At 35.5% G+C, this 24,971-nt stretch overlaps 1 protein-coding gene across 16 annotated transcripts in view; it reads right to left on the reverse strand.

The window, feature by feature from the left end:
- The window catches only part of arhgef9b (Cdc42 guanine nucleotide exchange factor (GEF) 9b), a 102,502-nt gene that overhangs the window by 29,853 nt on the left and 47,678 nt on the right, over window positions 1–24,971 (reverse strand). For 10 of the 16 annotated variants that reach the window (XR_012389532.1, XR_012389535.1, XR_012389533.1 and 7 more), the window contains 3 exons: window positions 16,788–16,967; window positions 5,519–5,719; window positions 1,929–2,108 (listed from right to left, as the gene is read on the reverse strand). Coding sequence is in view for 11 of the 16 variants with exons in the window: in XM_021481030.3 (XP_021336705.2) it covers window positions 1,929–2,108; window positions 5,519–5,719; window positions 16,788–16,967 (561 nt within the window). In the remaining 5 variants the exon portion in view is untranslated. Of the gene's footprint in view, window positions 1–1,928; window positions 2,132–5,040; window positions 5,274–5,518; window positions 5,720–16,424; window positions 16,515–16,787; window positions 16,968–24,971 lie in introns of those variants that run through there. The other 6 variants (XR_012389531.1, XM_021481028.3, XM_021481032.3 and 3 more) reach the window with 2 other exon arrangements.

The raw sequence follows: 24,971 nt of genomic DNA on the forward strand, positions 1-24,971 counted from the left end.
CTTTTGAATGTTCCAACATTTAAACTTAGAATGATTAAAAAAGAAAAAAATCATCTCTCTTACGTGTAATTTGCTTTTAAAGTATTTTTACAGTTCAGTTTTAGCAATCTTCATACTAACAGTTGAGTTCCATTCACAGTGCACTTTGAAAACATTAATGGGATTTTTTAACACAGCCATGGCTTATGATGAAAGCTAACTGTGACTTATTATATAAGCGGAATTTACATTATGCCTCTAAAGCTTGTAAAAACAAAAATACATAGCATACGTTAATATAGTGGGTTGTTTATTAAAAAGTGTATCTGTACTGTATATGATGACATATATATATATATATATCCCACTTAATAATAATAATAAGTAGGATTTTTTTTTATTTCTTAATAAATAGCCTAAGAGATTAGAGTTCATGTTAGCTAAGTGGTTTTATGTTTGAGAATAGAATATTGCATTTTCTCAATAATATTTGTAAAGGAAACATTGGCCCTATATGTACAGTTTACATATAATTCAATTAATATGGAAAACAACTGCATGTTTTTTACCAAAACTAATATTGGACATTTTTTTTGTTGTGTGTGTGTGTGTGTGTAAAACAATAGAATTTGCATGAAAAAATGTGATGCAGACGCAGACAATTTGGTATCGGTTCAGTAATAATCACAACCGTTTATTACGCACTGACGTCATTTATCTCATATGCGCTATGTCTCCGTAGCTTACTATGGCGAGGGAGGCAAGCGTAAGTATTTACAACACTCCAACTATTTAAAAACGCAGAAACTGTGAACAATTTCACTGCGTGTGTGTTTGCTGGACAGTCTTTCACTGACACTTACAGCAGAAGCCGATATTTCACTACGATTGAGAGAATGAAAGTAAACTCCATCTCTCTCTCTCTCTCTTTCTCAATGTGGCCCATTTGACCTGCTGCTGGCGTGACTTTTCCTCACCTCTCAGCCGTTACAGTGATACCAAAGAGCATAGAATCACCAAGAGGCGACACTAGTGCAAATTGGGAAGCAGCCACTAGATGGCGGGCGGCCATTTTGGAATGAAAATTCCAATAGAACAACAGCATATTATGAGTCTGTAAAATAAACTATTAAAAATGCTTATAATTGTCATAGTAAGTGTTGTATTGTCGTCTTTCAGGTTGTATCTCAGCTTTAATGCGCTTTTTTAATAAAAAAAAAAAAATAAAGCAGCTGCTTGCCATCGCGACAGCAAGAAGATCCAATGGACAGTGACCGCTTTCACTACAAAATGGCAGAATCCAGGGCTTTTGCTGGGCTCTGCTGTTGCAATGGAACGTTCTATTGAGTGTCGCCTCTAAGCTCTTTGTTGATACTTCTGGATACAGACACGAGCGTGTGTCTGCAGAATTTTCTCCACCGTGTCTATCATGGATCAGCTGTGCTCGCCGCTGCCGTTTATCAGTGTCACTTATCGAAGAGCGCCAGTAAGAGCCAATCGCAGCCCTTTCTGTTGAGGGTGTGATCAATCAAAGGGGACTTGGTAGACAAGGATCAGAAAGTGAGCGGGATATTTATATTTGTTTATATTAATTCCTATAAATGCTCGTGTTGTTAAAAGGTACAGTTTATATATCTGACTGCTTTTATTAAAGGACAAAATTGTATTACAAATAGTATATAAAAATAAATATATTAATACATTTTAACACAAGAATTGATGTGAAGAAAACGGTGTATGGAAAGCATTGACAATACACCGTGATGCAACGAGATATAAAATTTAACCGAATCGATGGCATGATAATCCTAACCAAACTGAACCGTGAGACCAGTGTAGGTTCACAGCTCTAGTGGAAAGCATATTTATTCAACTTTCAGATGTTTCAATTTACATAAATGTACAGATTTTTTGGTCCCGGGTCACCAATCATAAGGCAATGTACTTACATGTTCCAAAAAACATGGCCCAATTTCACTGAGATGGGGTTCCTCAATATTGTACTGTTTCTCCAAGTCCCGCACGAATCCCATTTGAAACCTGTAGATATCCTCAATGTTTCCAAAAATCACTTTCAGCTGGTCATCATTGAACATGTCGATCCTCTTTCGGCACTGCCTCAAATAGCCCTACAGAGAGAAACACTTTCAGTCTAGCTCTCTGCAAACTTCACGTCAAATAAATCTCTATTAATGGAGGGGTTTAACCAGAGTCTTCTAAAAGACACATGATCCCTTTATATGATGGACTGATTTCATTTTTGTGATAAAACACAGAGCTCATTAAATCCAGAAAAATAGAAGACCATGATTGTTTAACTCAAGAGAGCCAATGAGGCTTGTTCTTGTGTGTCAAACTAGAACAGTTTGTTTACTTGTACAGTTGAAGACAAAATGATTAGTCCTCTTAAGTGAAACTTAAATTATTTTTCAATAATTTCAAAAGTGCTGTATAACAGAGAGATTTTATAACATATTTTGAAACTCAACATACCATTTTTAACAACTCATTTCTAGTAACTAATTTATTTTTGGGCAATTTTAGGCCTACACATAACTAAAATACTAACTACAAACTATACATATACTTAAATATACACATAACCTAATTCAGACTACACTAGTACTTTTTTACATAAGATAAACCAATATTGCTCATAATATTGTTCAAAATAGGTATTTAAGGTTGAAGAGGTTTGAGGTTGTGGTACATTCACAAGTAAACTTTATTTTCCTTGTTTCCTTGTAAGATGGACTTCAAGTAAAGTGTTTGGTGAATATAGAAAGAAGAGTGTTTCTACAGGTGGTTTGTCAAGCCTACTCACCTGAGAGAGGCGTTTTGAGGGGGAGGGAAGGTTATTGTATTTGATTAAAGTTTATGAGAGCAAATGAATTTTTACAAAATAATAAAATAAAGAACAAGGCCTACATGCAACAGTTCTGTCTGGTTCTCGAATCTGATTGGCTGATAGCCGTGAGTTTTTAAAGTAATATCAGCACTTGTACAGCCTCTTCATCCTTGTGTATTACTCTGCCCACACGAGTGGCAAGCAGAGGACTATGGTTTGACAAATATTGCAGCTGTTGGACAACATAATGTACTTTTGAGGCTTTTTAGGCAAAAATGTAGTTGTTTAGATTGCAACTATGCTGTTTATTTATGAGGATAGTGCCTATTTTTAAAATTATTTATATCAATTTCTGAGATTCAGAGCCTTGGCGGCCATCAGCCTGTCATACAGAGCAGAGCAAAGACGATTGATGTTCCTTCACAAGATGGGGACAGAGACCGCACGATTAGTCATTTGGGGAGAAAGGCAGCATTTTTCAGTATAGTTTCAAACTACAGCTGAAGAAATCATTACAGACCAAGTAAGTGACATTCTTTATTAATCTCTCTTTTGTATGTTGTAGTGCTGTATTTATACCATAGTAATCTGGTAGTGTTTGCTTTGCACCAAAAAATACTGGGAAATCTTTGAAGACTGATGGAATTTCATGCTGTTCAGACTTATAGGGCCCTATCATACACCCGGCGCAGTGTGGCGCAAGGCGTGGCGCAGTAGTCTTTTGGTAGTTTCAGCTTGGCGCAAGAGTCGTTTTGAGGCGTTGCGCTACGCTGTTTAAATAGCAAATGCATTAGCGCTCATTTGTGCGCCCATAGGTGTTCTGGTCTAAAAAGGAAGGCGTTCTGAGGCGCACTGCTGGCGTGTTGCTATTTTGAGAAACTATAATAGATTTTTCATTAGACCAAAACAAACCCGGTCTAAACTCCGGCGCAGAGTTGCGTCTCGCTTACACACTGCTTAATACGCACAAGAGAGCAATAGGCAAATATCTTTACATATGAAAAAATTTAAATATTAAGGATATAAATAGGATATAATAAGAATAGATATAGGATATAAATATAAAGGATTAAAATATTACAAAACATATTATTTTCTAGCCTACATAAATATGAAAAATCACTGCTTTTATGTCTTCTTCATCTCGGGAGGCTTTTTCAGTTCATTCATAACAATTTGCTTTTGTATAATGTTATTATTATTAGCAGTATTATTCATTATATCCATATTTATATTAGTTTTATTAAAAACAAGCTTAGATTTGCCCACCTGTCAGGTTTTAGACCATATGGGGCACAGCATGTGTTTTAGGATATAACTCAGGTTTTTGAGCACATTTTGCTATTATTATTCATTTATTCGTTTGCTGGAAATTAGAACTGAATTTAGAAATAGTTTTGAATCGTAAAGGTTTCCCTATCCAAGAGCGAAAGTGAAAGTGATCCATTATCTCTCATTTTCACGCAGTAGATGCTCTGTTTAACAGTTTTCTGTTAAAAAAACTGTTAACTGATTGCTTGTGAAATGCTCATTTTTTTCCACTTAGACTTACTTTGCGTCCTGTAAATAGCGAATGCGCTCTTGGCGCGACGCAGCTGACTCTTAAAGGGAATGGGAGATGAGATTCTAATTGGTTTATTCTCAAAACACACCTATAACTCATTAAGAAAATAAACTCAACCCTTTTAGAACATGCGCCGTGGCGCAAGGCAGATTTCCCGTCCTTAAATTAGCACAAACGTGTCCTGACACACCCTGAAAGCGTTTGCACCCTGCGTTTTGCGCTCTGCGCATGAACCGTCAAAATAGAGCCCATAATCTTAAAACGTGAGCAAAATCACCTTTTGTCAATTTTAGACATTGCGCTGCAAAATCATTCAAATACTAGCTCTAACGTGATTTTGGTGAAGTAGCAACAGTTTCTGCTGTTCTGACCATTAGCTGCAGATGTGAATGAATAGCGTAAGAAAGTAGTTCCTCATACCAAAGGATTTTTAAACTCTTTTTGATTGATTGTCTTTTTTATTTACAGGGTTATGCCCTCAAACTGTTGTGTAAATGCAATATCACATGAGTAGCGAGTAGTGCGATATGGCTGAATATTGTCACAATAATCAATCAAAAATGAGTACATTTAGCTTTCATGGCAACTAAGGAGGCTTATAATATTGAACTGAGGAGTTTTTAAAATAAATATTAAATATAAAAAATACTATAAGCAACGACATTGCTCTATTAAACATCACATGGGAAATATTTGAAAAATATGTAAAATTTCAGAGGACAACTATTAATTTTGTCTTCAACTATATATTTGGTTTTATTACCTTACAATAATCTGTAACCATTTTCATGGTAGGATCGATTGATTTAAACAAATCATTATCATGTTATAAGATACATGTAGTGAAAAATAAGCATTGCAGCAGTAAAAAACAACAACAACAAACTCATATCATCATAAAAACACACATTTCAAACAAAAACACAAAACACTCAAACTAAAGTTTTAAACTTAAGACTCATTAAAAATATCTACATTCATTTCTGATCTAAAAAAGTGCAAGATTACCATGAGTTAAATCACATCAGTTTAAATAAGTTGTCAAATTATTAAAATTGTTCTTTTTTTCAATTTCCACATTAACTTGATTGCGTGGCACAAATGTAATCTGTTGAATGCAGCTGTACCTCACATATGTCCTTCAGGTGTTTGATGTAGTGACGCTCAGTACTCATGATCTCATTGATAACATTAGCCCTCATCTGATCTCGATTCTGCAGCGGTTGGCCAATGCACAGGCAGCCGTTGCTAGGGTCAGTGTGTCCGTTCTGCACCTCGCTGGCACCCTCAGCGGATTCGGTAGCGATGTTTTCCTGGTTAACCCATAGCTGGCAGGAAAAGAAACAAAGATAAAAAACCTTGTTATGTCTTCAAGTTATGCATTTTTTAAACGAGATCCCTAATTCTGACTGGCATAAAGATGCAGGAAGTTTAAACTATGAAGGATTCTATATTGTATAAACAAATACAAATTAATTTTTTCATTGAGTTCTTAAAGACAGTTGGCCATATAACGTAAAAAGGGGGGCTGGGGCTCACATGGCAAGGTGTCTCAAGAGACGGCATATGAAACAAAGTAGTACAGTTCACATAAAATATGCTTTAATGGGGTACTGCAAACTAATAGTGGGATACATTTACAGTAATCAGGCCCGGATTGGCTAATCAGGAGGACTGGGAGAATTCCCAGTGAGCCGGTCCGTATTTTGGCCGTGAGGGCTGGTGTCCCTAGCTGCTTGCACTCTCAGCAGTCGCAATTTTTTCATTTATTTGCTTATTTGACCATAGCCTCGCTCTTTTTGTTCATTATTTTGCCGTAGCTCCACTCTTTTTATTGATTTTCTCGCAGCCCCTTGAGCAAAATGCAGCCTGCAGGTTAATGATGACGAAACTATCATTCGACCCCAAACAGCAGCACCTTAGTGATTATTATAGATTGATTCATTCATTTTCTTTTCGGCTTAGTCCCTTTATTAATCTATGAACCACCAACTTATACAGCACGTTTTTACACAGCGGATGCCCTTCCAGCCGCAACCTAAAACATCCACACACACTTATTCACACTCATACACTACCGACAATTTAGCCTACCCAATTCACCTGTACCACAAGTTATTGGACTGTGGGAGAAACCGGAGCACCTGGAGGAAACCCACGCAAACGCAGGGAGAACATGGAAACTCCACACAGAAACGCCAACTGACCCAGCCGAGGCTCGAAATAGCGACCTTCTTGCTGTGAGGCAACAATACTACCTTCTGCGCCACTGCTTCGACAACATTATAGATTTATACATATATATCTATGAGTGAAAATAAGAATCCAAATAATTAATTTTAATTAATTTAACACCTGCTCAATGAAAATCAGATGATTCACTACATTAATAAATCTGACATAACTTGATCAGAAATTTAAAAAAGGGAGAAAAAGATTAAGCCATCAATAGCAGCAGATAACAGCGCCATAGTGGTCTAGTGGTTAGCACATTATATATATATATATATATACACATTATATAATACTGTTTTGGTTACTTATGTTGGGGTACATATTTTATTTTTATTTTTTGTGTGACAAAAGGACTGGATATCTATAAAGAATTAATGTTCTCATATTTATGAAAAACATTTGAAGTTCTAAAGCAGTGTCCTTGAAAAGGACGTGATAGTGTCATTAGAAACTGAACTAAAAATGACCTTATTTTAATATAGTCAGTCATGAACTGAGGTGGGCCGGTCTAGGGCTTGAAACTTCAGGGCTGAAAAGGAGTCCCACACCGGCCCTGACAGTAATTATCATACAATAAAAATAACAGTCTCCTTTAAATAGTTTTTACAGTTAATAGTAATTCATTCATTCATTTTCTTTTCGGCTTAGTTCTTTTATTAATCAGGGAATTAAATTAACAGCGGCATGAACCACCAACTTATCCAGCATATGTTTTACGCAGCGGATGCCCTTCCAGCCGCAACCTAACACTGGGAAACACTCTTGCATTCACACGCATACACTTCGGCCAATTTAGCTTATTCAATTCACCTCCACTGCATGTTTTTGGACTATAGGGATTATATATACATTTTTGTCCTTTTGATGTCTTTATTGGACAGTTTACAAAACAGATTCAGTTTGTAGAAGGGGAACTCAAACCAGGAATTGTAATAAATTGCATATTTGGCTCAAAACAGGATCATATTTTTAAAAAAGTTACATTATGACATTTTTGGCAAGGCTGACTAAATACTTATGCCAGTCCCTCTTTGGCTTTAATAACGATCGTCAGGATTTATTTTAGTAATAAAAAGGCAAGGTCACAGTTATTTTATAGACTGACCTTAGTGCCTTTTCCCATTCAGACACAAAATTTATAGGAGAAGAGTACTCAAATTTATTATGCAAGGTGATTTACTAAAGTTTGTGATAGTCTTTTTACCAAAGGGTCCTATCATGCACATGGTAAAAAGCGACACCATGTGTTTCTTGCTAGCTTCAGACTGCCGCTGATGTCATTTTTAAAATTTTACACCATGTTATTATAATAGCAAATGTATTTGCGACTATTTGTGTGCTCATGGGTGAACTGGTCTGGTCTGAGGTGTGTTAAGCGTATTGTTGGCATGTTGCTAATTTAAAGCAAGTGAAACTGACCATGCCATTAACCAACTAAAAGCTGGTCTGAAGTCAGTGGTGCAGATATTTGTTATTTAAAGAGACCGTTAGTGTTATGTACCTATGCAAATCCAAAACGTGTGTGCAAAGCTTAGTACGCACAGTATGTATATGTTATATAAAGAGCACATTAGTTATACATCTATGGGGGTCCAAAATATGCATAAACTTTGAATATTACACACACAGGGATGTCGTGATTTCAACGGTAAAAAACTGTAAAAATGCTATAGTACAAATCCATAACTTGGTTAACGGTATGTTACCTTAATATATACGGCGAATAACCGTAAATTGACTTTCCCAGAATGCATTTGGTTGACATTAATATGGATCTTTTTAGTTGTTTCCCCATCAGTTATGTACATTAGAGATTTATGTTACATCTAATGTTGATAAACAATGTTTATTTCATGACTTTAATTTTATGCGTGTTACCATACTGGTGTTTAGTAGCTGTGTGAATGACACTGAGCACCTTGTATATGCTGATACTCTTTTCTGCTTGTGAGAAGAGTTGATTGTGATGAGCATTGGCTCATTATGTAACTTTCTCATCACCACCTGAATGTGGATGTGCTAACGTGTCTAACTGTGTGACAAAAGATGTGTAGATGTTGATCATTCAAAATACAGACATTTTACCTCTATAAATTACTAAAATACGGTAATTTACAGTAAAAATGAAAAATTACTTTTACGTTTTGTACCGTGTTTTTAACGGTAAAGTACTGGCAACCACAGCTGCCATTTTTTTACCGTAAATTTTAAGGATTTATTTTTTACAGTGTACACAAATATCTTTAAATATGAAAAATTAAAGGCTTAAAAGGGGTGTTGTAGCCATTTAATTCATGACAATTTACATTTGTTTAGTGTTATTATTATTATTAGTATTTATTATATGCATATTTTTTTGTTTAGATTTGTCCATATGTTGAGTTTTGCATCACCATATGTGGCATGAGAATAGGACGCATGTTTGGATATAACCTTTCATTGTCATTGTTCATTTATTAGTTTGCTGGAAATAAGAACTGAATTTACAAATAGTTTTAATTAAATTTGAGTCTAAAAAACAAAATTACAAAATTAAAAATGTAATGGATGTCTTCACTAAGGTGCATCCACAACAGTTTTCTGAATCAATGATCGAAAGGAAGAGGCCGAATGGAGACGGCTCATTCTCTAGATGGTCTTTTACCATTTTCTCCCATTAAGTTTTTCCACTTACAAAATCCACCAAATAATTAGCAGATGTGCCATGGTGCGACACATCTAACACTTAAAGGGAATGGGAGATGAGATGCTGATTGGTTTAATGCAAGGGTAACACTTTACAATAAGGTTCATTAGTTAATGCATTTACTAACATGAACTAATCATGAACATCACATGTACAGCATTTATTAATCATAACTGAACATTTACTAATGCATCATTAACATCCAAGTCCATGCTTGTTAACATTAGTTAATGCACCATGAGTTAACATGAACTAACAATGAACTACTGTATTTTCATTAACTAACGTTGACTAGCATGAAAAAATACAGTAGTAAATGTATTGTTCATTGTTTGTTCATGTTAGTAATGCATTAATTAACATTAACTAATGAACCTTATTGTAAAGTGTGACCAATGCCAATTATGTCCAAAAACACACCCTTAACGCATTAAAAGAATAAGGGCAGAACTTTTAGGCCATGAGCCTGGCACACAGACTGTTTACCCCATTCTTAAATTAGCAAAAGTGAACAGACATGCCCTAATAAAAACTGCACCATGCCATTTAGACCATGTGTCTACACTGTTAAAAAAGAGCTCTAGGTCTTTACATTAAATATCATTGTGTAAACATCCACAATTTGACATAAAACAAGCACAACCACCAAAAAAACGGTTTTATTTGACACAACATTTGCATATGTAATTTGGTGGTGCATTGATATACAGGAATGCCAACATCTAATCTCATGTTTGTTTATGAAGGATATCAAAATATCGTAGCAACAAGCAGTACAGGGGCGCCAAAAGGGTGTGTAAATTCACCATTTTTCTTCACCCTTTATACAAACAACTGCGTTAGGCAGCAGACAAAACAATATATTCTGAAATTTTCCAATGACGCTGTACTTTTGCACCTTTTCACAAAAGATGCCAGTATCATGGAATATAGAGTGGCTGTAGAATGGTTTGTCAGCTGGTGTGATGACCACAATTTTGAAATAATGTAAAGAAAACGGAGGAGGTCATCATAGACCTCAGGCAAAGAGCTTAGAATGAACAAGAGGCGACTATCAATAGAACATTCCATTGCTACAGCAGCGCCCACCAACAGCCCCGGATTCTGCCATTTTGGAGAGAAAGCTATCGGCCATCCATTGGATCTTATTACTGTTGTTGTGATGGCAAGCAGTTGCTTTGTTTTTTATTTATTTATTTAAAATGCGCATTAAAGCTGAGATACAACCTGAAAGACAGCAAAACAACACTTACTATCAAAATCATCAGCATTTTTAATAGTTTATTTTACAGACTTATAATATTCTGTGGTTCTTTCGGAATTTTCATTCCAAAATGGCCGCCGCGCCATCTAGTGGTTGTTCCCCAAATCGCACTAGAGTGTCGCCTGTTGGTGATTCTATGCTTTTTGCCCCAGGTCAGTGAGCGATAGGAGCTCTGTTGTGGTTTATGATAAAGACATTAAGTAGGTTGATTCATACAAATATTTAGGGGTGAATACTGATTGTGAACTTAATTGGCACTCTCAGGTGTCAAGTCTTTGTGCAAGAATTCATCAGCAATTACACTTTATAAAATTAATTAGACTAAAGTTATTCGGAGGGAGTACTAGCATAATGCTGACTTTTTATAAAGCAACAATAGAGTCTATATTAAGATAAAGGATTATTGTTTGGTTTGGGAATCTGACAGTAAAAATGAAAACCCAAGTAAATAATCTGATGAGAGTGGCAGAAAAAAATCATAGGAATTAAGACACTTGGTTCGCTTAAAGACTCTTTACATGTGCTGGAGTATGAGCTGACGAATTCTGGCAGAAGATACAGGGCACCGTTATGTAAGTACAATAGATATAAACATTCTTTTGTTCCTTTTTCAATTAAATTGATCAATGAGTAATACAGAAGGAAGGTCAAAGATTAAGATAACGGGATTGGTTGGCACAACAGAGGGCAGTGGGGGCACATTGTATTTTATTTTTATAATTTGTTTTTAAATTACTGATTTTATAGAATCGTGTTTATATTAGGAGGTATTTTAGGATTAGTTTTTAATGTGTAGTAAGTTGCATGCTGTCTTGTTGGTGTCTATGTACAGCAGAAGCTTTTTTTCTAAAACAAATTTCTCCTACGGGAAACGATTAATTTTTTTCTTGACCTTGTAATGATATACTGGAATGTACACGAGTGAGGCATTATTTTGCCTAAATTGCACCCCAATTACCATCTAGTTTTCTGGTGTTTGTGCCTTTATTTAATTTCCCCAAAAAGAACATCTAACCAATTTTGCACCCACGTTGTTCACAGATTTCAGGCATCTTATTATCATCAGCTCTGCTTGTTTGTGACCTAATTTGCACTGCTTTGAAGCGACTGTGTTATTTAATTCACACATTGTCCGTAAATCACTGGCAGAACTTTCCAATTCCATCTGGGTTTTAATTAGCCCTGTTTAGTTAATATGGCCATATGTTTTTTTTTGGATTCTCTCTATTGTCTGTGCCAGAATAATTTGTGAATTTGTGCAACACGAAGCCAATACTGAGTAGGCATAATGGTTAAGAGTGAAGTTGACTTTTTTTTAGTATTACTCAAAATAAATCTGACCAAAACCACAAATGTATACGAAACCAGTTCTAAATGTACATTTTTGGAAATGTAGATGTTTGATATTTGAAATCAAATAAATATATAATAATATAACTAAGCTTCGGTTGCCCACTAAAGCTAAGCCTGGTCAGTACCTGGATGGGAGACCACATGGGAAAGCTAGGTTGCTGCCAGAAGTGGTGTTAGTGAGACCAGCAGGGGGAGCTCGATATGTGGTCTGTGTGGGTCCTATAGTGAAAGGGACTCCTATACTGCTCAGTGAGCACTGTCTTTCGGATGAGATGTTAAACCGAGATCCTGACTCTCTGTGGTTGTTAAAAATCCCAGGATGACCTTCGAAAAAGAGTAGGGAATTAACTCTGCCATTCTGGCCATTTTTGCCCACGGGCCTGTCTATCATGGCTACCTAACCATCCCCATATCATAATTGGCTTAATCACTCTGCCTCCTTTCCATTAATCAGCTGGCATGTGGAGAGCAGTCTGATGCAAAATGGCTGCCATCGCGTCTTCCTGGTGGATGCTACACACTGAAGGTGGATGAGGAGATTCCTCCCAAAAATGTGAGAAGTGCTTTGAGTGTCCAGAATGGCGTTATATAAATTTAAGAAATTATTATTATTAAGCTTGATAAATGATGTATAATATGAAAGGAGAGGACAATATTTGCCTGTGATACATTCACTCACTCACTCACTATCCTTAGGCTGCGTTCACACCAGACGCGGTAGAGGCATCAATATTAACCTCTGAGGGCTTGAGTGTCCAAATACTTGGACAGCACATTTTAGCTATATAAAATTTTGGCTATATAAAATACATTTAATGTTTTATATTTTTTATAAGTTTTTAATGTTTTATAGGTTTTTCAGCAAATGAAATTTCCCAAACACGATTTTTAGCTGTCCAAAATGGGAGAAAAAAAAATAGTTGTAACTCTCTGATAGTCAAAACATGTTCAAAAAATGTTCTATGTTAAATATGCATTACAAAAAAGTCAGGAAAAAGTGTTTTATGTTAATTCGGACCACGAGTTCACATATATAAACATAATTTATTTTTTAAATGTACATTACATCAAGAGATGATGCTTAGGTTTTTATTCTAATTAGGTTCCAATAAGGCCAAATATTAAAGAGAAATAAAAAAAATGCATTTAAAAAAAGCACCTTGGGCCTTAGAGGTTAACACATGCATCCCGTGTTTTGTGCGCCGCGTTAACCAACCAGGAGCTTGCTCTTATATGGGTGTAATTATGACATAGCACCTGTTGTTGGTGTCCCGGGGGGAAAATCTTTCTGCTGACACCGACAATAGTGGATCAAACTGGGCTCGGCTCAGTCGGAAGCACTGCTGAAAGCTTCCATCATCCAGGTATAGTTTCAGGAGTTTATGAACTCACAGAGCTGGGTGCACATCTGAATTAAGGCTTAGTCATTGATATATCAGGGGTCGCCACAGCAGAATGAACCACCAATTACCCTGGCATATGTTTTATGTGGCGGATGCTTGGTTGAGATACAGCTGTTTGAAAAAATAATTGAAATACTTTGAAAATAGCCTAAGCATTTCTATAAATGAAGTGCTTAATGTATATTACTGAAGTGCTTAATGCATATTACACACTGTTTCAACAGGGGCCACATAGTTATCTGATATATGCCAATATATGCAAATTACAAATATGACATACAAATTCATGTTTGAGATTCACATTTATAAAATATATGACATATATATGCAACATATATTTTCAAAATAAGAATAGCTGCTTTTATATATTGTTTTTAAACCATTGGATTTGTAAATATGTACATATATATTAAAGTATATTAGCAGTAATTTTATATATTTTGAATTATATTTATTTATTATTATATCTAGACGACACAAATTTTAGTATGTTGATATGTTTTGTAAAATGAAGTAAAATTGTGATTTGCAGATTCTGTTGAACTTTTATTTAAATTACAAAAGTACAAAGAAAAACAAACATTGTTTCTTCGCAAATTTCTCCAACGTAAATTTAGAGGTACCGGACAAACTAGTAACAGCGAAAAAGCCGTCCATATAGAAGTAAGCGGTCAGCTACTAGGCGAGAAAAAGAACGGCATTGTACCACCCCCTGTCCTTCGTCATAAAGACTAAATGCAGCCATATATAGCTCTGGCTACATAATTTGTGATCTCCAGAAATGTATATAGGGCTACGTTTTCAGAATGAGCCGATGTTGGTGAATTGTTAGGACAAAAACTAATTTTAACATGGAAAATATACCTTATCACATGTTGCAACGAAGCGTTGCGTGTAATTAGGACACGGTGAAAGAAACCATTTACCTGAATGCAACACTCTAAAAATGATGGGAGTTTTTTTCAAACCAAACTTGGGTCAAGCATAGACATACGGAAGTTAAGATTGTACTTTTGTCCCCTATGGTGACGTACATCCAATTGAAATGGTTTCTGAAATGAGAAAAAAAAATGTAGGGCGGTGTTTGATTTTGGAACCAATTGGATCATTGGAAGATGCACGTCATGATTTGGCCAAGAACGATGCGATCCAGGATTGACATCTATGTTGATCCTTAAACATAATTTTTGTTTGAAAATGTAATCCATAATAGATATGATAGATAGATAACAAAAATTCCTACCCTAAACCCAACTGTAAATGTGAATTATTTACAAAATCAGAAGGGAAAAATAGTTGCATAACACTCATGAAGAAGTGCATAAACCTAACCGTAAGCCTAAACTTAACATAAACTGTAAACGTATGTCTTAATTGTGATTGCCTGATTGGAAATGTGGTTCCAGGAACAACATAGATGATAATCCAGGAACATGTCCTACTTGGTGAAATAAGGGGTCCGTTCTTTGTACGTGGATTACTCAATTAGCTGAATTTGGTTATTGATTTCATATAGCAACAGGTCTTGTAGCTCAAACCTGCTCTGGAGCAGGCTCATTTCATGTAAACAGGACTAGATCAGATCATTTCACGCAAAGGTATTACTAGTATGTACTGAATGCTGATATTTTATTACTGTAGTAGTTATATACACTGGGGAAAATAGTAAAATGGTTTAAAAAATGTTATATATATGAATACATATATATAGTTAAATATATATATACACATGTAGTGTGTAACACAGCTCTAAGTGAAGTGAAATATCCAGCTGAGGCTTAAATCTAAAAGTACACAGTGTTTAAAACTATTGATTCATCTATGAAAGAGTCGACTCAAAGTGCTTCAAATGAATCGTCTTGATAAGTCTTTAGCCGTTTCGACGTGAATTGGTTACGAAACTTAAGCCCTAGATTAGCTTCGAGCTAAGGAGGGGTTTGGGACACTTTCAAGACCATGAAAGTGTCTTTTGACCTTGCATGCATATCAGCCTGTTGTTGGAGACCCTTAAAACAAAAAATATGACCCTTTTTAATGTATAATAGGGGCTCTTTAAACAGCCAGTTATTACACCAATTGATCCGTTTTAAATGTAAAACTAAATCGCTAAATACTATTGACACAGGAAAATGTAAAGCATGTAGCCCACAACAAATGTGGAAAGTTATGGTCTATCATATTAAACAAATTAACATTTACGTTTAGTAAGAATTTGATGTAATTTTTGCTTACATGGATAATTGAATATTAATCAGATGATGTCATTACGCTGTTATGCCATTAGTCAATTGTTGCACTGCTGATCATGATTTCGAGGATTAATAGATCAGTCCTTCACAACACATGCAGCAATCTTAGATTGCCTCATCCAGACATTTTAATCTGATTAGCGAACTTGTTTGAAGAACCACATTAGCCAGAGATCAGTTATCAAGATTAAAAGATCCAGAATCTGCCAAATCATCTTAGATCATTTAAGCGAGGTACAAAGAACGGATCCCAGCTTGGTGTGTTTAGCAATCTGGTGGAAGATTTGAATGTCAGTTTGCACTCAGTTCTGGAGGAATCACCATCGGCACCCTCAGAACAGAACATTTTCATTCTTTTTGCAAAATTATGAACTGCACAGATACATTGTTTATAACAAGCACTGCTATACACATACACAAATAAAAAGAGTACATTTTGTTTTCATGACGACTTAAAATGATATTTTATATCTGACCCAAATTTAAGTTGAAAAAAAAAATCGAAACTTTATTTAGAATCAGATTCATTGACTTATAAATCTTGGCATCTACAAACATAAAATGGAAGGCTGCCTGCAGTGGACGAAAAAGAGAAGATGGTTCTGAATGCAAAGCAGCTTTCTACAACTAACATTTACTTCAAAATGAGGCCTGTGATTTGTAGGATTTTACAAAATGCATCCGAAGCAGCACATGTAATGACAAAGAAAACCAAAAAACATACTGGATGCTTATGTTCTAAGTCTATTTGAAAGCTATGAAGCACACTAGGAGCGTGAATTGAGTTGGATGCTTTGTGGACAAAATCAGCAGCACTTGATGAGATTTGAGCTGGGAACGCACCTTTGCTGTTGTGTTATGGAACCTTGGAGTTGCTATAGGGTTGATATAGAAAACTGGTTTTGTGTAAGGTTGAGGAGGGTGGGGATCAACCTTTGAAAAGAATAACAAAAATACACTTTGTTTGAATTTGCTCTTGCAGTGGAAGAATAGAAATGGAACAGTGAGATGGAAGTGGCTTGGCAACACTGATTCAACACTGACTGCATTCTTTCCCAAGTCCAAATAGACGCATCTAATCACAATCAGTATCCGTGACTTCATTTCTTCACTTCAGACCTCCAGCTGCATCACAATTAAATCGTAAAATCTAGGACCTTGTAAGATGAGATGAGAAAGATAATTAGAGATGTTGCTGTGACTTACCCTCACGAAGCTGGCAGGGAACCAGCCCTCCTCGTCATCGATTTGCCCCCACCACCAGTCCTTATTGGAGGCGTCTAGGACTTTGATGACATCTCCCGCCTTGAACGCCAACTCCCTCTCGGCCATCGTCACGTGATCCCATACTGCTTCCGCACTGACCACTGAGCCTCCGCTGATCAACTGCAGAGAAATAAAATGACCTTGATGGAGAAAAGCTCCTTTTGTTTTTAAACACACATTCCTGTTTGTGTAGTTGGTCAGAAAACCAGCAGTCCAATCTTAAAAAATTATGCGATGTAAGGCTTTATGGTTGTTCAAACACAGTAACCCAATGTTTTTAAGAATTTTGAAGAGTCATAAAGTCACCTTAAGTTAAGTTGACCTTTTTTAAATCCATTCAGCCAACTTCTGGGTCTGGCGGAATCACTTTTAACTTACTGACTTACTCCCAGGGCCGTTTATATCGAAGTTGATATTTAGCCGCACCATATTGGTGTTTCGGAACATCTAGTTTTTTTGAGGTTAGTTGCTAGCCCAACGCTCAACCCCCAATCTGGGAACCAGGACATACATACTGTACTTTATATACACTACAGAACTTAACTACATTTAGCTTACCCAATTCACCTACAGCACATGTGTTTGGACTGTGGGGAAAACCAGAGCACCGGAGGAAACCCACCACAACACAGGGAGAACATGCAAAAAGCTTTGCATAAATCATTGAATTGGATTAGACCAGGGGTCACCAATCTCGGTCCCGGAGGGCTGGTGTCCCTTCAGGGTTTAGCTCTAACTTGCCTCAACACACCTGCCTGGATGTTTCACGTATACCTAGCAAGACCTTGATTAGCTTGTTCAGGTGTGTTTGATTAGGGTTGGAGCTAAAATCTGCAAAACACCGGCCCTCCAGGAACAAGTTTGGTGACCATTGGATTAGACTGTTAGTATCACTCTCAAAAAATCTGCCATGATATTATGCAGCAGTTAAAAATAGTGCCCAGCTAGGCAACAAGGTAGCAGTGCTATGTAAATTGTGTTACTAGGTAACAGTGCTACTTTAAATTGTGGTTAATGTTAAGTTTCTAGCAGAGGAGCCTTAAACCCATAAACAACATTTGTTACGACATGACTTGAATTTCTGAATTTGTTCATGTATTTTGGTTTATAGAAACTATCAGCAGTTAGGTTTGAATCAATCTTGAAGAGGAATATTGAACAAATCCAAAGCTATGGGAACCAACATGGTCAGCAATCAAGACAGAAATAAGTGCCCTAAATCGTAAACTCTTAATGAAAAAAAATCATAGCACTAGGCAAGAAAATGGCGGAATGAAGAAACACTTATTAAGCAATATAAGCAAGGCTGCTGAATTTCTGGGTGCAACGTTACTTGATTATTACGCTGGAATGAGAGTATAATTCCTACCCATATTAGCCTAAAAAACAGCAACTTCTCACTTTCATTCACAGCACGTAATTAGAGCTGTAAAGCTTAACTTTTCAACTTTAGGTGAAAAATCAAATCTGTTGGGTACGTCCAATAGGTACCGAAAAAGTCCACAGAGGGGGTTGATCACCAGAATGGGGAAGTCCTAGAGTAAAGTGAGAAAATATGATACACCGGTGTTTTGGAATATGGAAAAACTTTAGTCTTTAGACTGATTTAATCTGTTTTTATATTATTTGTTTAGGTTTTATTCATACTTGTCACTTTTATTCATGTTTTGCCACTGAAATGTGCTATATAAATAAACTTGCCTTGCCTATATTGCTTAAAAAGTGTTTCTTCATTCTGCCATTTTCTTGCGTAGTGCTATGATTTTTTTTCATGAAGAGTTTACGGTTTAGGACAATCATTTCTGTCTTGATTGCTGACAATGTTGGTTCCCATAGCTTTGGATTTGTATAATATTCCTCTTCAAGATTGATTCAAACCTAACTGCTGCTAGTTTCAATAGACCAAAATACATGAACAAATTCAGAAATTTAAGTCATGACGTAACAAATGTTGTTCATGGATTTAAGGCTCCTCTACTAGAAACTTAACGTTAACCACAATTCAAAGTTGGTTCAGGCTGATAAGAGCTGGTATAGAGTAGTCAACATTTTAAGTGGATCAATACCTTTCATCAAAGTTGTCCTAAAACTATCGAACAACACCCATTCTTGTCGATTTTGAAAATGTTTGATCTACTTCAAATGTTGATGAGTACTGTTGTGCTGGTCTAGATACTGGGTTTACGGTTTGTCTTGATGTTTGTGGCCATTTTGGATTTGTTCAATAGATGAAAGACACACTCAAACCTAACTACAACCCTGAGTTCATTCCAACTACAGACTAGGACTGCTCCCAGTGGCATTATTTCAAACAACTCATTCAAATCAAATGTCATAAATCAAATAACTATTCTGCAGTCTTATTTCCATTCACTCCAAAAAGCGACAAAGGTTTCTATTTACCATACATTGTAGTGGTGGATGCCGGTTGAATGTTAAAATGATGTCTGATAAAGAGATTGTGGCAATGCAACAGGAGTTTCAATACACTACACTAGGTGACCAAAAAGGATAATTTATTCTGCTTAAAGACAACAGGACTCAAGAACTGCTGCCTGTGATCATTTTTGCTGGGAATATATATGCTTAAACTGTAATACGGCAAGAAGAGGAGGGATCCCAGAAGAGTTTGCCATGGAATAGAGGTTTAGGTCGATTAAATGACAGGAAAGAATTAGATTTATTTCTAAATATTTCACTTTTATGTTATTAATGTTGTATATATGCTGTACACTAATGAATCAGAGAAAAAGGAAATGATTCAGTGACAAACAGACGTATTTACAATCAGGAGAAGCAATAAAACCATTTCTCATCATACGTTATTAAATGCTGTTACTGCCCAGCAAATAATTTTGTGTTTAATAGACGTCTAAAACACATCTAAACGTAGAGAGCTAATTTAAAACAAGGCTAAACTTGAGCTGTCAGTGAAAATCTACCAGATATCTAAGAACAGTTCAACACAAGACTAGTCATCAAATAGACAGATTAGACAGACTTTATATGTGTTGTCATTTATTTCTATTTTTTTGATGACTAGTCTAGTTTTGGCCTATTCTTAGACCTCTATTTATCACTGACAGCCCAAATTTGGCCTTGTTTTAGATAAGTCAACTATGTTTTAGGCATGGGCCGGTATAAGATTCTGACAGTATGATAACCTTGGATATAAATATCACGGTTTCACTGTATTGTATTTATTGCTCTAAAATATATTCTTTTTTTAAATGTCTGAGTAAAAAAACAAACTTTCCCCCCTTTGTGCACAATATATTTTAATTTGGGAAACATTTAAAATATTTTGAAGCAGTAAACATGTCAGGCTAAATAATTCAAATGAATTATGAACTTCTGCTGTCTGCATTTGTTTAGTAAGCAGATTTTTTTTTTTACAATTGAAAATGGCATCTTTGGAGATCTTTTCTGCTGGAGATACTGGTGTCCTAAAAAACAACAACAAAAAAAAAACTAAATAAATAAAAAATCTTACTCATACCTTAGGAACGATATGGCAGAATATTGACGGTTTTTAAACCTTGACTTTTCCAAACCATGGTATACCTTAAACATGGTTATCATCCCATGCCTACTATAATTAGATGTTAATTAGACGTCTATTAGACATCTTTTAAAAACAAAAAAGCTTTCTGGGTGGGCTGTTCCTGTCATGTCTGCTGTAGTGCCATCTTGTGGATTTCTGGACACTAGTTATGTTTTGGTTTGTTCCTGTTTTGTAGTTCACGTGATCACTAATTGTTTCCAGCTGTCTGTCATTGTCTAATTATTGTTGTCTTTATAAGCCTTGTTATGATGTGTTTAGTTTGCCTTTGGATTTTTGCTGTTTTCTCGTGCACCCTGTTCACCTGATTCTAATTTGTTTTGTCCGGCTCTTATCTGTACCTAGTCTGCTCACTGACTCATCGTTTTGGTTCGTTTGTTTGTTCACTTTGTTTCATGTTATGATCATACTTTTGAATTTCTGTTCTAAGTTTGTTTGATACACTTTTGTTTATTGGGTTGTACTTTTGTCTCTGTTCGATTTTTGAACCTGGCCTGTCCCCTTATTTATTATTAAAACTTCTATTGCTGCACTTGGATATCTCTTGTATTTTGTAAGCCCATCGTGACAGTTCCCTGATAAAAACTTTAAGCATCAACCACAATTACAAGATGTTCCAGGATGATTTATGCTGGTTAAAGCTGATATAATACCAATCTAGAGAGTGAACCAGCATAATCATGCTTTTCTGTACCAAAACTGAGCTAGTGTACTAGCACTTTCCATAAGGGGACCTCCAAAGCAGCAACCAGCTTGCAAAACATATGTATTGCTGGTGAACCGCATTGCTTCATTTTCATCAGGGTCTACCGTGTTCAGCAGCTCAGAATATCTCAGCAGCTGTTTATAAGCTGGATTTATTCACAGCACACCTTTAAGCTAAGCTTTTAACCTCAGTCTCACACTGACTGCACACAACGTCTCAAACACCAATATTTGAACAACTCCTATTACTCTTTGAATTTTTAAGCATGAAGACACATTATAGGGTGTTTTTTTCATATTTGTAGGGCAATAGCTGATATTTTAGCCGATAAATGTAAATATTCATGATTTTATTTTAGAGCCTTGCCTTCAGAAATGCTTTAACTGATCTCTGGACTTTATTAATCAGTTATTCTTTTCTATGGCCAACTTTCTGTTATATAAATATAATATACCGCCTGACGAAAAAAAGCATAAATAAAACAACCATATCACTGAACATTAACAAATACACTATACCAGTAACATCATAATAACAAAAATAAAGCGGTTCAACCAGTGAAAATAGTACTTTTTTGGCTCAAAGATAAACTTGTTATCAAACCAATAATGGTCACATTACAAATATCATTTATCGAACTATATAAAATTTTTAGTCCAATTTACCAATTTTTGAGCCCATATTTGAATCCATTAAGCCGACCTCCAGGTCTGGCAAGAGTACTTTTAGCTTAGCTTAGCTTAAATCATTGAATTGGAAGAGACCATTAGTATCTTGCTCATAAAAATTCAAAAAAGTGTAATTTTCCTATTTAAAGCTCGACTCTTCTGTAGTTACATTGTGTACTTAGACTGACAGAATGTTTATTTTTTTAAAATAAAAAAGTGGAGGAGGACAGCATATATCCTGTAGCTCTAAAACTAGCACATTAGCTTGCACTTTGAATCTATTAAAAACTCGGTAACACTTTACAATAACAGTGCATGAATAATGATGTGTTACTATGTAAACTTAACATTCCTTTATTATGAATTGATGATGAGTTAAGGTATGAGCTAATCATGAACCAACTTTAACTACGGCATGAGTCACATGAGTTCATATGCTAATAACGGTTCCATTAAATACTTGTTAGTAATATGTTGTTAATAATGTATTAATTAACATTTAGGTTTAAAGTAAATGCGATTAACATGAACTCATGAGCTGTTAATGTATAATTATGTCATGACTTTACTTGGAGGGGAACATTATCATTAACTCATCCTTACCTACTTATGAACTCTTGTGTTTAAACTGATGTCGACAGAACACTTTTCTGGTGTTATTCAGTGTAATTGCACTAGATGGACGTGCATAAGTTCATTAGTTGTTAAGAATGAATTAATGATGATGTGCTAGAGCTGCACGACCCTGGCTAAAATGAGAATCATGATTTTTTGCATAAAATAAAGATCACAATTTTCTCATGATTCTGTAGATGTTAAATAAAGGTTAATATGAGTCAGCTATTATTATTGGTATTTTTCAAAGATACGGTAAAAAATCTATAATAATATTATGTGAATGTCTACTGTTTCTTACAATACAAAATTTTGTATAGACTTGAAATGGTGGATTTGAACAGACATTAAATTTGTTCTGGTCCTTAATGCACAGTACAGTGATGACATCAGAATACAACTATTCATGAATATATAACTAATATATATAATATATAACATAATATAAAACTATTCAGCTGTAATGTAGTCGTGGTGGGATGAATTTTGGCGTGGCGTCCCGCCATGGAAGAATGAATGTAGCAAAAACAATGTATTATATAAATATGATTGCTAAATCATTTTAGCTAAAAATAAGAAGCAAAAAACTGTGGGTACTTTAGTTGTTCATCCCTTTTTGACTGGCTAAGCCCACAAAGTTGATTTCCAAGGGAATAAGGGAAGGGAGGGTTAAAGCTGTACTAGAGACCACACTATCTAGTGAGGATGATGATTTATTTCAGCTTATCCAAGCAAATGGACATTTTTCTTTGAAATTAAAGTTATGTTTTAAAGCACTAATAATAAAGCAAATTTGTAATGCAGTGTTGTTTTTTCTACATTAAATGTTTAACAAAATCTAATAATATACTTAAAATCAATGTTGAAATAATTAACCTAAATTCTGCAACCTATTTATCATTACCGCAACCAATGTTCCTTAAGTGATATTTTATTAATATGTTTTAATCATTTGCTTTTCAATGCATGTGCATAATCTGCAAATTATGTCCTTTCAGGTTAGCCACATTATTTTGAAAACACATCAGGTTTTATCAAAATACATAAAAAAAAGTGTTGTCAGTTGTGTACAGTGTTTCGGTAATGAGAAAAAACAATAAAAATAAAAAACCCTGTTAATTTAAAAATAAATGTTATTTTAGAATCTAAAATAATTTCACATCACTGTTAATAATCTCTTTTTAAAAAAATGTCACAATGAATTTGCTTTTTTGTAATAATCAATTTAGCAGACTGTTGCGGTAATGAGATTTTTTTATTAATTGTTTTGGAAATTATGCTCAAAAAGGTACTAAATAATGTGTATATATTTTTAAATTAATGTTGACAAATGCTCCAGACTTTTTCAATTATCAAAATTTTCAAAATTTAATTTAAACATTTTTTAAAAATTCATGTTTGAAAATTTTTAAACTATGTTTTCGTGAGCATCACCCTCATAGTTCTGATGTTGAATTATTATGTTTGAGACATATGCCTGCAATCTGTCATTGACAACATAGAGTAGTTATACTGACACTGTTAAACATTTATTCTCATGCAGAACACTTTGTGTTCGGTAAGAAAGAAAAAAAAACAAATCAAACGCTTGTCGCAATCATTACTCTATAATGCGATATGATTATTTAAATGATGTGCTCGCTTTCGGTTTTATTTTCACTAAGTGCACTTCATACTTCCCGCGCGGCTCCCAAATGATCACTAGGTGCAACAAATTGAATATCATTTACAACTCTATTACCTGTTATTCACAGCCTATGGCGGTTCTGTTCACTAATGCCTAGTTCAGACTGCGTGATTTTAGCCCCGATTTTGGCTCGCCGACAGGTTTTAAGAAATCGCCGACAAATGCCTGAAATCACAGGCAAATCGCTGCTCGTGCACGTGAGTGACAATCACACAGTATGAACTTTCAAAGACGCGATCTGAAAGAATCGCCGATGAGTTGCCGATGCCTGTGAGATATTTGGCGTGCTAAATATCTGGAGCTGTCGGCGATTCAAATCATGCCGTGTGAATTGAGTTTTGACTGAAAATAACATCAGCCATCGCCTACAGCCAATGAGAGAGCAGCTTTCACTTGTGTGTGCGTGTGTGTATACCTGCTGCAGGCCAGTGGGAGGCTGGGGGAGAAGGTAAAAGCGCTCTTTTTCGGTTTATTTGGACCCACGAAATGGAGGAAAACTAGTGGAGGTTTAACAGGACTCTAGAGCAACCGTGTCTGTTTGACGTTTCATACAGAAAGAAATTAGTTTATTATCAATGTTGAGGAGAAATGGCTAATTCCCTTTAAACCCAGGTAAGCAAACATGTACATGTTCTACCCCATTAAAGGCTTCTTTCTCATTATGTTAATAACAAAAGATATACGACGTGTTTTTGGCTGTGAGACGTAGTTTGGACGAAGTTGTCGGCGATTCTTCCTATAGTAAAGTCATGCAATCTGAAAGCCCCTGTCGCCGATCCATCTTGCAGTGCAAACAAGCAGCGACAAAACGCAAGCCCAGATAGTCATGCAGTGTGAAAACATCTGTGACACGACTACTTTGAAAATCATGCAGTCTGAACTCGGC

The sequence above is a fragment of the Danio rerio genome, chromosome 14 (genome assembly GCF_049306965.1).
Source record: "Danio rerio strain Tuebingen ecotype United States chromosome 14, GRCz12tu, whole genome shotgun sequence".
In the NCBI taxonomy this organism is placed as follows: Eukaryota; Metazoa; Chordata; class Actinopteri; order Cypriniformes; family Danionidae; genus Danio; species Danio rerio.